At 40.9% G+C, this 14497-nt stretch overlaps 1 protein-coding gene across 3 annotated transcripts in view; it reads left to right on the forward strand.

The window, feature by feature from the left end:
- Positions 1-14497, forward strand: part of ITFG2 (integrin alpha FG-GAP repeat containing 2) — a 32153-nt gene that overhangs the window by 13571 nt on the left and 4085 nt on the right. For all 3 annotated transcript variants that reach the window (XM_040344427.1, XM_040344428.1, XM_040344426.1), the window contains exons 7-8: positions 3937-4031; positions 7628-7681. In XM_040344427.1, the coding sequence (XP_040200361.1) occupies positions 3937-4031; positions 7628-7681 (149 nt within the window). The remainder of the gene's footprint in view (positions 1-3936; positions 4032-7627; positions 7682-14497) is intronic.

The raw sequence follows: 14497 nt of genomic DNA on the forward strand, positions 1-14497 counted from the left end.
TTAAAGCATGGGGGCAGATGTGGATATTAAAGCATGGGGGCAGATGTGGATATTAAAGCATGGGGGCAGATGTGGATATTGACCATGACTAAGCGCTGAATTGCAGCGTGAAACGCGTCGGCCATTCTGTACCTGTTGTTTGCAGTGCCTGTATGTACTTTTTACATTAAAAGACCAATTTTATTTTAAGTCATTTTGGAGTGCGGCTGTCCAGAGTTCTTTTCGTTTTTTTGCAGATGTGGATATTACAGCATGGGGGCAGATGCTGTAATATACACATCTGCCCCCATACTGCAAGAATATACACATCTGCCCCCATACTGCAAGAATATACACATCTGCCCCCATACTGCAAGAATATACACATCTGCCCCCATACTGCAAGAATATACACATCTGCCCCCATACCGTAATATCCACATCTTCCCCCCCCCCCCCATACCGTAATATCCACATCTTCCCCCCCCATACCGTAATATCCACATCTTCCCCCCCCATACCGTAATATCCACATCTTCCCCCATACTGCAAGAATATACACATCTTCCCCCATACTGCAAGAATATACACATCTGCCCCCATGCTGTAATATACACATCTGCCCCCATGCTGTAATATACACATCTGCCCCCATACTGCAAGAATATACACATCTGCCCCCATGCTGTAATGTACACATGGGGGCAGATGTGAATATTCTTGCAGTATGGGAGGCAGATGTGTATATTACAGCATGGGGGCAGATGTGTATATTACAGCATGGGGGCAGATGTGTGTATTACAGCATGGGGGCAGATGTGTATATTGCAGCATGGGGGGGGGGGGGATGTGGATATTACGGTATGGGGGGGGGAAGATGTGGATATTACGGTATGGGGGCAGATGTGGATATTACGGTATTGGGGGGGAAGTCATGGATTGTGGAAACCAACTAGTGTCGAGTGATTGTATATAGTGTATACCATATTTACCACTGACTAATGCAGAGTTGCAATGCAAGGAGATCAGCTAAAAGTAGTTATCTGTATGTGCGTTAATTAATCGAAATTAATCGATTAAAAAAAAAAAAACGATCAATCGAACACAAAAATTTTAATCAGTAACAGCCCTAGTTATTTCTGATGAACTTGACATACAAACTGCTGTGTATGGCAATTAATTATTTTTATGTTTTTGGAAAATGTGAAGGAAGGATTAGGTCTTCTGTTATTTTTTTATTGTATTGCTTTGTCCCAATTTATCTATTTATTTTTTGTACTGGGACCCTAGTTTGATTATAAATACATTTTAACTTGTACAGAGCTTGTGGTATACATATTGTGGCTATGAAGGGGCTAACCAGTCAATTTGAAATGATTGTTCGCAATTAAGGCCCCATTCACACCTTCGCATTTTGGAACTTGAAGCTCCGTAATGCTGTTGGAGAAAAAATAAAATAAAAATTCTTCCCTATGGCGTTTGTTCACATCTCCACTACAAGACACCTGAAGCTCCATCAAAAAAAGCTTTGGAGCTTTTTCTGTAGTTTGAAATGAGCAGATTGATTCATTTTTGAAGCATGAGTTTTTTTTTTTTTTTGTTCCAAGGAAATGCATTCAAACGCTTGATTTGAGCCTTTGGGTGCATTTTGTCAGTTTTCTGCTCAAATGCAATAATTAAATAATTAACCACTCTATGGACAATATACGTCGACAGAATGGCTCGGCTGGGCAAAGCAACGTACCTGTACGTAGCTTGGAATTTCCTTCTGTGCAGGCACCTGCCGCAAGCTCTGTGACCGTGCCCGCAATCGTGTCACAGAGCTGCAGAACGGGGAGATGCCTATGTAAGCAAGGTATTTCCCTGTTCTGCCTCGTGACAGGACAGTGATCTACTGCTCCCTGTCACCCGGAGCAGTGTCACTTGTAGTTCCCCCCCCCCCCACAGTTAGAATCACTCCCTAGGACACACTTGACCCTTTCATCACCCACTAGTGTTTAACACCTTCCCTGCCAGTGTCACTTACACAGTAAGCATTTTTATAGCACTGATCGCTGTATAAATGACAATGGTCTCAAAAGTGTCCAATGTGTCCGCCATAATGTCGCAGTCGCGATAAAAATCGCTGATCGCCACCATTACTAAAAAAAAAAAATAATAAAAATGACAAACTATCCCCTATTTTGTAGACACTAACTTTTGCGCAAACCAATCAATATACGCTTATTGCTTATTTTTATTTGTTTTTTAACCCAAAATATGTAGAAGAATACATATCTGCCTAAACTGAGAAAGAAATTCGTTTTTTTTTTTTTTTCTTGTGTGGTCCTCCCTCTCTGATACCAGTAAAGTCCAATATATAAAAAAACTAATTGTAGACCCTAACAAATGAATTAAATCCAAACCTCTTACAAAAAAAAAAGTAAAAAATAAGTGGATGAAAAAGCTAAAAAAAACATAACAAATTATGTAACAGATATATTTCTCTATTGGCTAATTAAATAACTCTGTACACAAACTATCAGGCGTGAATGCAGCCTAACTGTTCAACAGGAATTTAAACAAGGAGTTTTGTGAAATCCCCTGTGTAGCTTTGGCTTAAAGCGGGGTTCCAACCACAATTAGCATTTTTTAAATGTATGTCCTTTCATCCTGCGTTTTTATAATATAAATCCGGTCACTTACTATTTTTATTCAAAAAAGATAGTTTAGTTTATAAAACTATGTCCACACCGTTGTCATTTTGCTTGTGGGCATTGTGAAGCCTACAAGCACTTCCTGGAAGTCTTGGATGGGGAGTGATAATTGGACAGCGCACTGCATCCTGGGAAATTATGACACACATTTCCCAGGAGCATTAGAGGGAGATGTCAGAATCCTAGGTGGATCCAAAGGCAGATTTCATGGGACCGCATAGCAACAGGAATTTCCAGATGAGTAAAAAACATTTTTTTTTTTTTTTTAGGTCTAATGAGCACAATAATGAAAAAATATCTTTTGGGATGGAAACTCCACTTTAAGTGTAACTCGCTTTCAACTTTGCAGAGGCTGAAACTTGTTAAATGGCCATAAATGATATAATTACTCTGTATTTATTAAATGCTTTTGCATACCCAGATATTTACATGCAAGAGTAGCAGTGACATCACTGGGCTGCAAGTAACCTCAGCAGAGGGCAAAGCTGTGGGTGGGACCCAGCAGTTTCACCCACTACAGGTTCCCTGTATATTAATATTAGGGTAGCGGATACAAGAGCAGTCACCCTGCACAAGTAAAGCAGCAGTGACCAGCCTTTATTACAGAAATCTCATGCACATAGGAAAAGTGCAAGAGTTGGTCGCATTGCTGCAAATATGTGGTGGAAATACACAAGACACCAAAGTTCAACTAACAATAAGCGGGTCTCTTTTATTTGGAAAGTACAGTGTTTTGCCTCTAGTTAAAGTAGAAGTCCAAGCTCTTACTAACAAAGTTTAAATCTGCTCCCACCCCTTTTTAAATCCTATACTAACTACCCTGTAGATGAAAAATGCATATACTTGCCTAGTCACATGGTCCTCTGGTCCAGTCACGTGACCTGCCCAGCGGCCGGCTTCAGGGAAGGAGTGCGTTCAGCGACGGCAGTGGTGTCACCCATAGGCTTATTATGGGGCATTGTTGCCTGTCCCTCCTCTCCCTTGGTGCCACCACTAAGAGTCGATCTCGTGACTGGACCGGAGTGCTCTGAGTAAATAGGAAAGTATAAGCATCTTCATTCTACAGGGAAGATAGCATAGGGTTTAGAAGGGGGATAGGAGCAGATTTGGGCTTCGTAATAGGCTGGCCTTTCGCTTTAAGTTGGCCTTTATCATGCCCTGGAGCCATTCATGTAACCACATTCATATCTGATCTTTAAACTGTGAAATCCTTTTCTCCTTCCCATGTTTTTCAAACCATGCAGTTTTTCTCTGTCCTTAGGGAAGTTTCTTCAAGAGATGTAATCCTCCACCAAACATCTGGCCGGATCCACAATAAAAATGTTTCTACACACCTCATTGGCAGCATCAAGCAGGGTGGGTATGTATAGCTTGTAGGTTTTCCTTGATTTTAAACAATGCTCATTAATGGTTTCATTAAAGGGGTTGTAAAGGTTCGTTTTTTATTTTCTAAATGGGTTCCTTTTAACCACTTGAGGACTGCCTAACGGCGATATACGTCGGCAGAATGACGCGGCTGGGCACAATCACGTAAGGGTACATCCCCCTTTAAGTGCCCAGCCTTGGATCGCCCGCGACCCGGTCCGAAGCTCCGCGGGACCCGCAGACCCGACCGCCGACGTTGTCCCGCAATTGGTCACAGGAGCTGAAGAACGGGGAGAGGTGTGTGTGTGTGTGTGTGTGTGTGTGTACACACTTTCCCCATTTTTCACAGTGGCAGTTCCCTGATATAGGGAAAGGCGATCAATGACATCACAAGTCCAGCCCCGCCCCCTACAGTTAGAAACACATGAGGTCACACTTAACCCCTACAGCGCTCCTAGTGGTGAACTCCTTCACTGCCAGTGTCATTTTCACAGTAATCGATGCATTTTTATAGCACTTTTTGCTGTGAAATGGTCCAAAAAATGTGTCAAAATTGTCCGATGAGTCCGCCATAATGTCGAAGCCCCGAAAAAAATCGCTGATCGCCGCCATTAGTAGTAAAAAAAATATATATTTTTAAATGCCACAAAACTATGCACTTTTTTGTAAACGCTAAAAATTTTGCGCAAACAAATCGTTACACGCTTATTGCGATATTTTTTTTTTTTTTTTTTTTTAAAAACGGGTAGAAAAATTCGTATCTGCCTAAACTCAGGAAAAAATATATTTTTTATATTTTTTGGGGATATTTATTATAGTAAAAAATATTGTATTTTTTTTTTTTTTTTTTAAATGTCGCTCTATTTTGGTTTATAGCGCAAAAAATAAACCGCAAAGGTGATCAAATACCACCAAAAGATAGCTCTATTTGTGGGAAAAAAAGGACGCCAATTTTGTTTGGGAGCCACGTCGCACGGCCCCGCAATTGTCAGTTAAAGCGACGCAGTGCCGATTCGCAAAAAGGGGCGAGGTCCTTTAGCTGCATAATGGTCGAAGTCTTAAGTGGTTAAGCTAGTGCATTGTTGGTTCACTTACCCTTTCCTTCGATTTCCCTTCTAAATGTTTTTTTTTTCTTTTGTCTGAATTTCTCACTTCCTGTTTCTCCTCAGTAAGCTTTCCACTATCATCCGAGCGGTTCTGACTGGGGGTTAGTCAGCCAGAACAGCTTACTGAGGAGGAAGTGAGAAATTCGGACAAAGAAAAATACATTAAGAAGGGAAATCAAGGGAAAAGTTAAGTGAACCAACAATGCACTAGCTTAAAGGAACCTATTTAGAAAATGCAAAACAAACCTTTACAACCCCTTTAATCATGCAGTTGCCATTCAAAATAAAATGTTACCTTTGGCTGATTTCTTGAGGCCCAACGTAGAAAAAAATTCTGGGTAAAGTGATTATGATGACAAATTGGGGACATTTATCATTGTAACCAAATTATTGCAGCCCCTAAAAAATTGTGCTAAAGAAATGCAAAGGTTTTTTTTTTTTTTACTCCATTTTCAGCAATTTTCCTCAACTGCTAAGATGATTTAATATTTGACCTGCTGCATACGAATGGCAACAAGGAGCAATTTTAACACCAAACTTGTAACTGCCTTTTGCATCCTAGACACAGAGCAATCACAAAGTTAAGTCCTCTTGCGGACTACTCAAAGTAGTACAATTTTAAAGCGGTATTACCCACTTGCCGACTGCGCTATAGCAAAATGACAGCTACAGCACGGTTATCCAGTTCTGGGAGGGCGTCATATGATGCTTTTATTTGTCCAGGACAGGAAACTGTGCAGTGGAATAGCGCTGCTGTATGCTTTTACAGGTGATGAGACTATATACACTTCCTAGTTGCAACTTTGTTTCTGTTTTCAATGCATGTGATTTCATTATGTAGTGGGCACCACTCTGTTACATATGTCATAATAATTTCCAACAGTATTTTACAATGCGCTAGGTTACTGGTCACAAATAATGAATGTCTTCCTGCTACATCCTCTCGAATTACTCTAGAATGTGTGTGTAAAATATTTACAGATCTGTCCTACATTCAGGATCCAACTCCGAACCGAAGAGCAAAGGTCATTTTTGTTTAGAAAATTGCATGGTCTAAATTTGTGATGGCAACCTAGCATAGAGATGGGCCCACCTTGGCTCTAGTGATATAGTTGTGATGGTCCCCATGTGGATCTCTTGTGGTGATTATTAGTGGCAGTCACTGCTTTGCTATGGTGTCTTAATGAATGGTGGTCATTCTTCAGTTGTGATGTTAAAGTGGACCTAATCTCAAAAAGTTTAGTTAAGATTTGCTTTTTAAAGGAAAAAATTTGACATGTTAATTGTGACTAGGTAGTACTCCTGAAAAGTTTTCTTTTTGAATTCCTCCTAAAAATAGCTGTGTGCGTTCTAGTATTTGAGGGTGCCTAGGCACTTCTATACTTGCTACCTCATCGCTGTATATTTGCAGCAGCATTGCTGCCTCTGACTACTAGTCCCAGGACCATTAGTGATGTCATTACTGTGCTGCCAAGATGGCTCTATCAAGACAGCCACCGCCCTCCACACAGATACATTGCATAACCAGGTATGCATAGTCCGTAATGAGGAAAATATTAGCTACTTGGAGGTCACAGGCAATTCTGGTGACTAGTCCTTTGCCTTCTAAGGCTCCATTCACATCTAGGCGGACGAAATCGCAGCAAATCGTGGTACAAATAGCGGCGTTTTGTACCGCGATTTGCGGCGACAAAACGCCGGTATTGTCCGCCTAGATGTGCCCCAGATTGACCCCCCTCTATGGAGATGCTTCCCATCTCCTAGCCGAAAGACGCCTGAAAAAAAGGTCCGGGACCTTTTTTCAGGCGGCAGGCGTTCGGCGTGGAGATGTGAACCATCTCCATAGAGGGAAATGTGTTTCCAGCCCTGCAGCGGCGTAGCGCTACAGGCGTAAAAACGCCTAGATGTGAATGCGGGCTAAAGCAGGTCATAGACGAGTCGAAAACCCAATAAAATTTGTGTTGATTATCAAGTCATTTTGTTTTTCGCATCATTAGCGTGCCAGCTGCGTCAAGCAATTTTCATGTCCCAATCGAAAAAATGCCTAATCCAGCATGCTGTGTTTTTGTTTGTTATTTTGAAAATCAAAACTATTTATGGCACAATAATATGAGCCATTTTCAATTGACAGAACTTTAGTTTTTCGACTCGTCTATGGCCTGCTTAACTGCCTTTTTTGGGCAGAGACCAGTTTCTCTTTAGTGTGGTACTTGTTAAGTGGCTGTATCTCTGGTAATTTCTTGTTTGTGGTGGCTGCTCTTTGGCTGTAGTGGTGTTTGTCACTCCGTGGTTTAAGTAGTCAGCCCCTGATCGTAGTTATGGTCAGTGCTCATGTCCATTAGTTGTTGTGCTGTTATGGTGGTTCAGAGAAAAGTGACTAACCTGGTGCCATGTGCAAATTGTATTAACGCAGTGACTTAACACTCAGTATTTGTCATTTTTTTTTATGTGATGTTTAATTCAGAAATGTCTTCTGTTTAGGACCGGGTGTGGGGAACAATGAAGCTGGTTTGTTTGCACTCTGCACACTGGATGGTGAGTAGATATTGATATTTTCTAACGCTAATCTGTATTGGATCAGGGCTATATATAATACATATACTGCCATCTACAGTAGGATTGAATAATTACAAAAAAATTGTCGGCCAGCGCCTGCATAACCCCTCATCTTACCTACCATTTCTCACCCAGTCTAAAAATTAATTTTACTGGTTCGCTAGTAGGATGGATGTTTTTCTTCAGCCCTACTGAGAAAGACTAACCAGTCTTGGCTAAACTGTTTTCTTCCATTGACTTTAATCAAGATTTACCCTTGCATTGCTGCTTCAGCTGTCTTTACATAGCACTATCCTGATTGGTCTTTACTAAGCCTGACTTTGCAGTGCCGTACGTGCATCCTGCTGGACTGAACATTCATGGCTAACCTGTAATGTTGCCCTTCGATATTGGGCTCTGTATTGTGGTGCCTTCCAGGCCTTCATGTACTAGGAAAAGTTATCCACTGTGAACTTTACAGGTCCAAAGATGTGGCATTCTCTGTTCTTGAGCCTTTCTCTGAAGACTTACTCTGATTTAAGGCCATTCGGTCTGAAACAACGGGAGCTATCTCACTATTGCATCACTAAGCACCTTTAAAATTTCCAAATTCCTATACTTGGTTGGGCACTTGGTAAAATCTCTGGATGGATGGGCGTCCTGTGGGGGGGGGGGGGGGGGGGTTGAGCAGAATATGACATGCATGAATAGATTATGAGCAGGCTGTTTGTTTTCCTGGTTGCGTGCTGTGCGCAATGACTTGTGATATGTTATTTCAATGTCAGACTACAGTGTACAGCATTTCATGATTTCATATTTTGTATGTTTTGTGAGAAATAAAAACCTTTTGATTAAAAAAATAAAATAAAAAAATTCCAATGGTTTCACTGTGGGAATGTTAAGTCTGAGGGACTGAGAGCTTACAAAGTCAAAGTCCATGTCATCAAGGTTTGGATGTTTTTTCCCACCGATAGTCTTTCTGAACCTCTGAATTTTAAGTCCCAAATGAGGACTTGCCCAATCCTGAGAACTGTAAATCTGTCCTCTTTCAAACTGGACTAACCCATAACTACTCGCCCTCCATGAGTGTGAATACGCAAAACATTTCTTGAACTCTCCCTTAAAGGGACCACAACACAAATAGTGGGGTTATTTTTCCCATCCAGGGCCCATTTCTGGCATCCTGTGTAGTCCAGGTGGGCTGGAAGCATCCTAAACGGTCCTGGACCCCTCCTAAGAAAGATGGAATTTGTAGAACTGTGGTCTATACAAACTGGATCCACCAGAGACCCACCTTAACAAAATTATTAGACAGGTATGAGGACGTGCTTACTTTTTTAAGGTTTCTACAGACCAGTATTATTATTTAGGTACTTGTTTAGCGCTGTCAATTTACCCAGTACTTTACATATACAGTGTACATTCACATTGGTCCCTACCCTCAATGAGCTCACAATCTAAGGTCCCTGACTCGCATTCATATACTAGGGCCAATTTTAGACAGAAGCCAATTAAACTATCAGCATGTCTTTGGAGTATGGGAGGAAATTGGAGGACCCGGAGGAAACCCACGCAGGTACAGGGAGAACCTGCAAACTCCAGGCAGGTGGTGTCGTGGTTAGTAGCTGGAATCTCTTTAAATTTCAGGGTTTGCAATGATCTTAATCTGCCACACTTGCAGAATGGCTAGGATCCCTCGAAAGGATATCTTCTACTCTGGGGTAGACTCTCCTTAATTGAGCATGTGTCTGGAGCTTTGCACCTTTGCTGTGTGAGTTTGTTTCAAGCTTCTAAACCTAAAGTGATATTAAAGTGTGTGTGTGTGTGTGTGTGTGTGTGTGTTTTGTTTTTTTTTGTTTGTTTTTTTCTTCAAATTAATATGTTATACTTGCCTGTTCTGTGCATAAATATTGCACAGAGCGATGGCTTACCTCCTGCTTTTCAACCCCTTGTTGGCGCGCTCTGCTCCTACTCTTCTTCGACTACCCCCTCAGCGAACCATGTGCTCGGGACACTTGTGTGGGTGCACTCCAGAGATTGGCTGTGTATGTCCATAGACACACACTGTGGCTTGGCTAAGCTCCATGCTCCTTTCTTACAGGACTTGATCGCCGTTAGCTCCTGTTGTGTTTTTAATATGAAATCCTGTGCTATTCTTATAAATTCTTGTTCTATTTGTGTATGCACAATTGGCTATACTGCAGCTTCTAAGTGAAGCTACACAAATGTCAAATTTATAGGTTTAGCACAATGCTAATTTCAAACCTGCAGCGAAACATGAGGGCCAGAAAATGCCTTACACTCTGCAGTTTTTCTCCTCACTCAAGTCTAATGAATCGAGTTTGTGGACTATGCAAAGCACTGGTGAATCTATGGAAAAGTGCCCAAACATTTGCAGAATTAATAGACTTAAAACGATTAACAATTGTACTTTTGCACTTTGATTGTAAAATTATATCTAAAGCCATGTATGTTGAGGCATAGCAATTTTAACCTACCCTAATATAAATAAAGCAAGCGTGGCAGAATTTAGGATTTCTTGGCTATTTTCAGAGCATACGAATAACACAAACTTTTTTTTTTTTTCCCACTCATGGTTAGTGTTTGGCTGAAGCCAATTATCAATCAACTGTGTTTACAATTTATTTTTATTTTTTTCAAACAAAGGTTATTGAACAAAAATATTAACGGAAACAACGAGCTCTAGAGCATAAGCATTTGAATTAAGCAGTGTGACACGGCACACGTCCACATATATCAACTTAAATGCGTAATATACCCAGTTCATTCCTCCAGCAATCTTTGTACCTTTTCCCCGAACCCGCCACCATCTCCAAACCATGGTACCGTACAGCATACTAGCCAGCAGTGTGTGTTTACAATTTTTAAATCGTAATGACAACAGAAACTACCCAAATGACCCTGATCAAAAGTTTATATACCCCAGTTCTTAATACCGTGTATTTACCCCTTTAACATCAATGACAACTTGAAGTCTCTTGTGGTATATGTAGACAAGGCTCCTAACTTCTCAGATGATAAAGCTGCCCATTCCTCCTGGCAAAAAGCCTCCAGTTCCTGTAAATTCTTGGGTTGTCTTGCATGAACTGCATGTTTGAGATCTCCCCAGAGTGGCTCAATGATATTGAGGTCAGGAGATTGAGACAGCTATGCCAGAACCTTCATATTATTCTGCTGTAGCTAATGACAGGTCGACGTGGCCTTGTGTTTTGGATCATTGTCATGTTGGAATGTCCAAGTATGTCCCATGAGCAGCTTCCTGGCTGATGAATGCAAATGTTCCTCCAGTATTTTTTGATAACCTCCTGCATTCATCTTGCCATCAATTTTGACCAAATTTCCTGTGTCTTTGTAGCTTGCACATCCCAAAAACATCAGCGATCCACCTCCGTGTTTCACAGTAGGAATCGTGTACCTTTCATCATAGGCCCTGTTGACTCCTCTCCAAATGTAGTGTTTATGGTTGTGGCCAAAAAGCTACATTTTGGTCTTATCACTCCACGTGACTTTGTGCCAGAAGGTTTGAGGTCCGTCTCTGTGCTGTTTAGCGTATTGTAAGCGGGATACTTTGTGGCATTTGCATAGTAATGGCTTTCTTCTGACGAATCGACCATGCAGCCTATCTTTCTTCAAGTGCTTCCCTATTGTGCATATTGGAACAGCCACACCACAGGTTTTCAGCGTGCCGTATTTTATCTAAAGTTATTTGTGGGGTTTTCTTTGTAGCCCGAACTATTTTCTTGGCAGTTGTGGCCGAAATCTTTAGTTGGTCTGCCTGACCGTGGTTTAGTTTCAATAGAACCCCTTTTTTTCCACTTGATTAGAGCTTGCACACTGCTGATTGGAATTCTCATTTTTTTGGATAACTTTTTAGATTCCTTACCTGTTTTTTATATAGTTCAGCTACCTTTTTTTCCCCGCAGATCCTTTGACAATTTTTTTGCTTTTCACATGACCCCGAATCCAGAAACGTCAGTGCAGCACTGGATGAAAGATGCAAGGGTCTGTCAGGAGTCCAGAAACACATTGACCTTTTATCTATATACACACACTACTTACAAGCAAACAGATCACCGGTGCGATTGGTTACCTTTTTAATAGACAAACCCCTTTGTATCAACTTGTGTGCATGTTATCAGGCCAAAATCACCAGGGTATGTAAAGGTTTGATCAGGGTAATTTTGGTATTTTCTGTTGTGATTATGATTTAAAACGAGTAAACACAATTTATTGATAATAAATGGCTTCAGCCAAACACTAACCATGAGTGAAAAATGTTTTCATGCCATCATTCATGTTCTCTGAAAAATTGACAATGTATAAATTCTTCCGGGAATGTAAACTTACAAGCACAACTGTGTGTGCTAAATATACTTGAAATATAAATCGGTGAAAAATCAATATATTTGAATGTTTATTACCTTTTTTACTATTACTGAGTTTTCACAGATTTATATTTGAAGTATGGTATATTTAGCACATATGCAGTTGATATAAAATGTCAGGTTTCTGTGATGTATAAAAAAATTTAGACAGCTAAATCATTTCAGATTTTTTTTCCTACCTTTACTGGGACCGATAAACTGTTCAACTCAATTGAACAACAAACTGAAATCTTTTAGTTGAGGGAGATGAAAAAAAAAATGTACGTGGTTGCATACGTGTGCACACCCTCTTATAACTGGGGATGTAGCTTTGTTCAGAATTTAGCCATCATATTTCAGTTCATGTTAAATGAAAATCCGTACACACCTGCCATCCTTTAAAGTGCCTCTTATTAACCCCAAATAAAGTTCAGCTGTTCTAGTAGGTCTTTCCTGACATAGTCTCATCCTACAGAAAAGCATCAGAGGGATCTCATTTGTAAAAAATGTCGGTCAGGACAATGGTACAAAAGAATTTCAAAGGCATTAGTTCTACCATGGAACACGGTCATCAATTGGAGAAAATATGGCAATACTGACATTGCCAACAACTGGACATCACTCCATAATTGATGAAAAGACAAGAAGAAAACTGGTCAGAGGCTGCCAAGAGGCCTACAGCAACATTAAAGGAGCTGCAGGAATATCCGGCAAGTACTTGCTGTGTGGTACATGTGACAACAATCTCCCGTATTCTTCATATGTCTGGGTTATGGGGTAGAATTGAAAGACTAAAGACTTTTATTACCAAGAAAAACATCCAGGCATGGCTAAATTTTGCAAAAACACATCTGAAGTCTCCCAAAAGCATGTGGGAATATGTGTTTTGGTCTGATGAAACCAAGGTTTTGACCATAATTCCAAAAGATATGTTTGGCGCAAAAACACTGCACATCACCAAAAGAACACCATACCCACAGTGAAGCATGGTGGTGGCGGTGGCATGCTTTGGGGCTGTTTTTCTTCAGTTGGAACAGGTGCCTTAGTCAAGGTAGAGGGAATTATGAATAGTTCCAAATACTAGTCAATATTGGCACAAAACCTTCAGGCTTCTGCTAGAAAGCTGAACATGAAGAGGAACTTCATCTTTCAGCATGAAACAATGACTCAAGCATACATCCAAAGCAACAAAGAAACGGCTTCACCAGAAGATGATTATAGTTTTGGAATGGCCCAGACCAGAATCTGATTGAAACCCTGTGGGGTGATCTGAAGAGGGGTGTGTACTGGAAATACCCTCACAATCTGTTTTTGCAAAAAGAGTGGGCAAATATTGCCAATTCAAGATGTGCCATGCTGATGGACTCATACCCAAAAAGACTGAGTGCTGTAATAAAATCAAAAAGTGCTTCATCAAAGTATTGGTTTGAGGGGTTTGCACACTTATGCAACCATATTATTTTAGTTTATTTTTACTTCACTCCACCAAAAAGATTTTAGTTTTGTTGTTCAATTTATAGGTACAGGTTATAGGTGACATTAACTAGATGCCGACCAGCCGCCGCAGTTCTACGGTGGCAGGTCAACTCTCCTGCGCGAGAGCCCGTAGCTCTACGTCGGCTCTCGACACGGCAACTAGGGTCGCGTGCTCGCCGCCGGAGGCGCGTCGCACCCGACTCCCACGTGTGTGCCCGGCGGTCACGATCACCGCCGGGCACCCGCGATTGCTCGTTACAGAGCGGGGACCGGGAGCTGTGTGTGTAACACACAGCTCCCAGTCCTGTCAGGGGAGAAATGCATGAACAGCGATCAGTCGTTTCCCCTAGTGAGGCCACCCCCCTACAGTTAGAACACACCCAGGGAACATACTTAACCCCTTCCCCGCCCCCTGGTGTTAACCCCTTCACTGCCAGTGTCATTTTTATAGTAATCAATGCATTTTTATAGCACTGATCGTTATAAAAATGCCAATGGTCCCAAAAATGTGTCAAAAGTGTCCGCCATTACCAGTAAAAAAAAAAAAAAAATTAATAAAACTACCCCCTATTTTGTAAACACTAACTTTTGCACAAACCAAACGCTTATTGCGATATTTTTTGTAAAAAAAAAATGTAGAAGAATACGTATCGGCCTAAACCTGAGGAAGAAAATATTTTTTTCATATATATTTTTGGGGGATTTTTATTATGGTAAAAAGTAAAAAAAAATATATTTTTCTTCAAAATTGTCGCTCTATTTTTGTTTATAGCTCAAAAACTAAAAACCGCAGAGGTGATCAAATACCACCAAAAGAAAGCTCTATTTGTGGGGGGAAAAGGGACGCCAATTTTGTTTGGGAGCCACGTTGCACGACCGTGCAATTGTCAGTTAAAGCGACGCAGTGCCGAATCGAAAAAAGTGCTCTGGTCTTTGACCAGCAATATGGTCTGGG

This window comes from Rana temporaria, chromosome 3 (genome assembly GCF_905171775.1).
Source record: "Rana temporaria chromosome 3, aRanTem1.1, whole genome shotgun sequence".
NCBI classification, from domain to species: domain Eukaryota; kingdom Metazoa; phylum Chordata; class Amphibia; order Anura; family Ranidae; genus Rana; species Rana temporaria.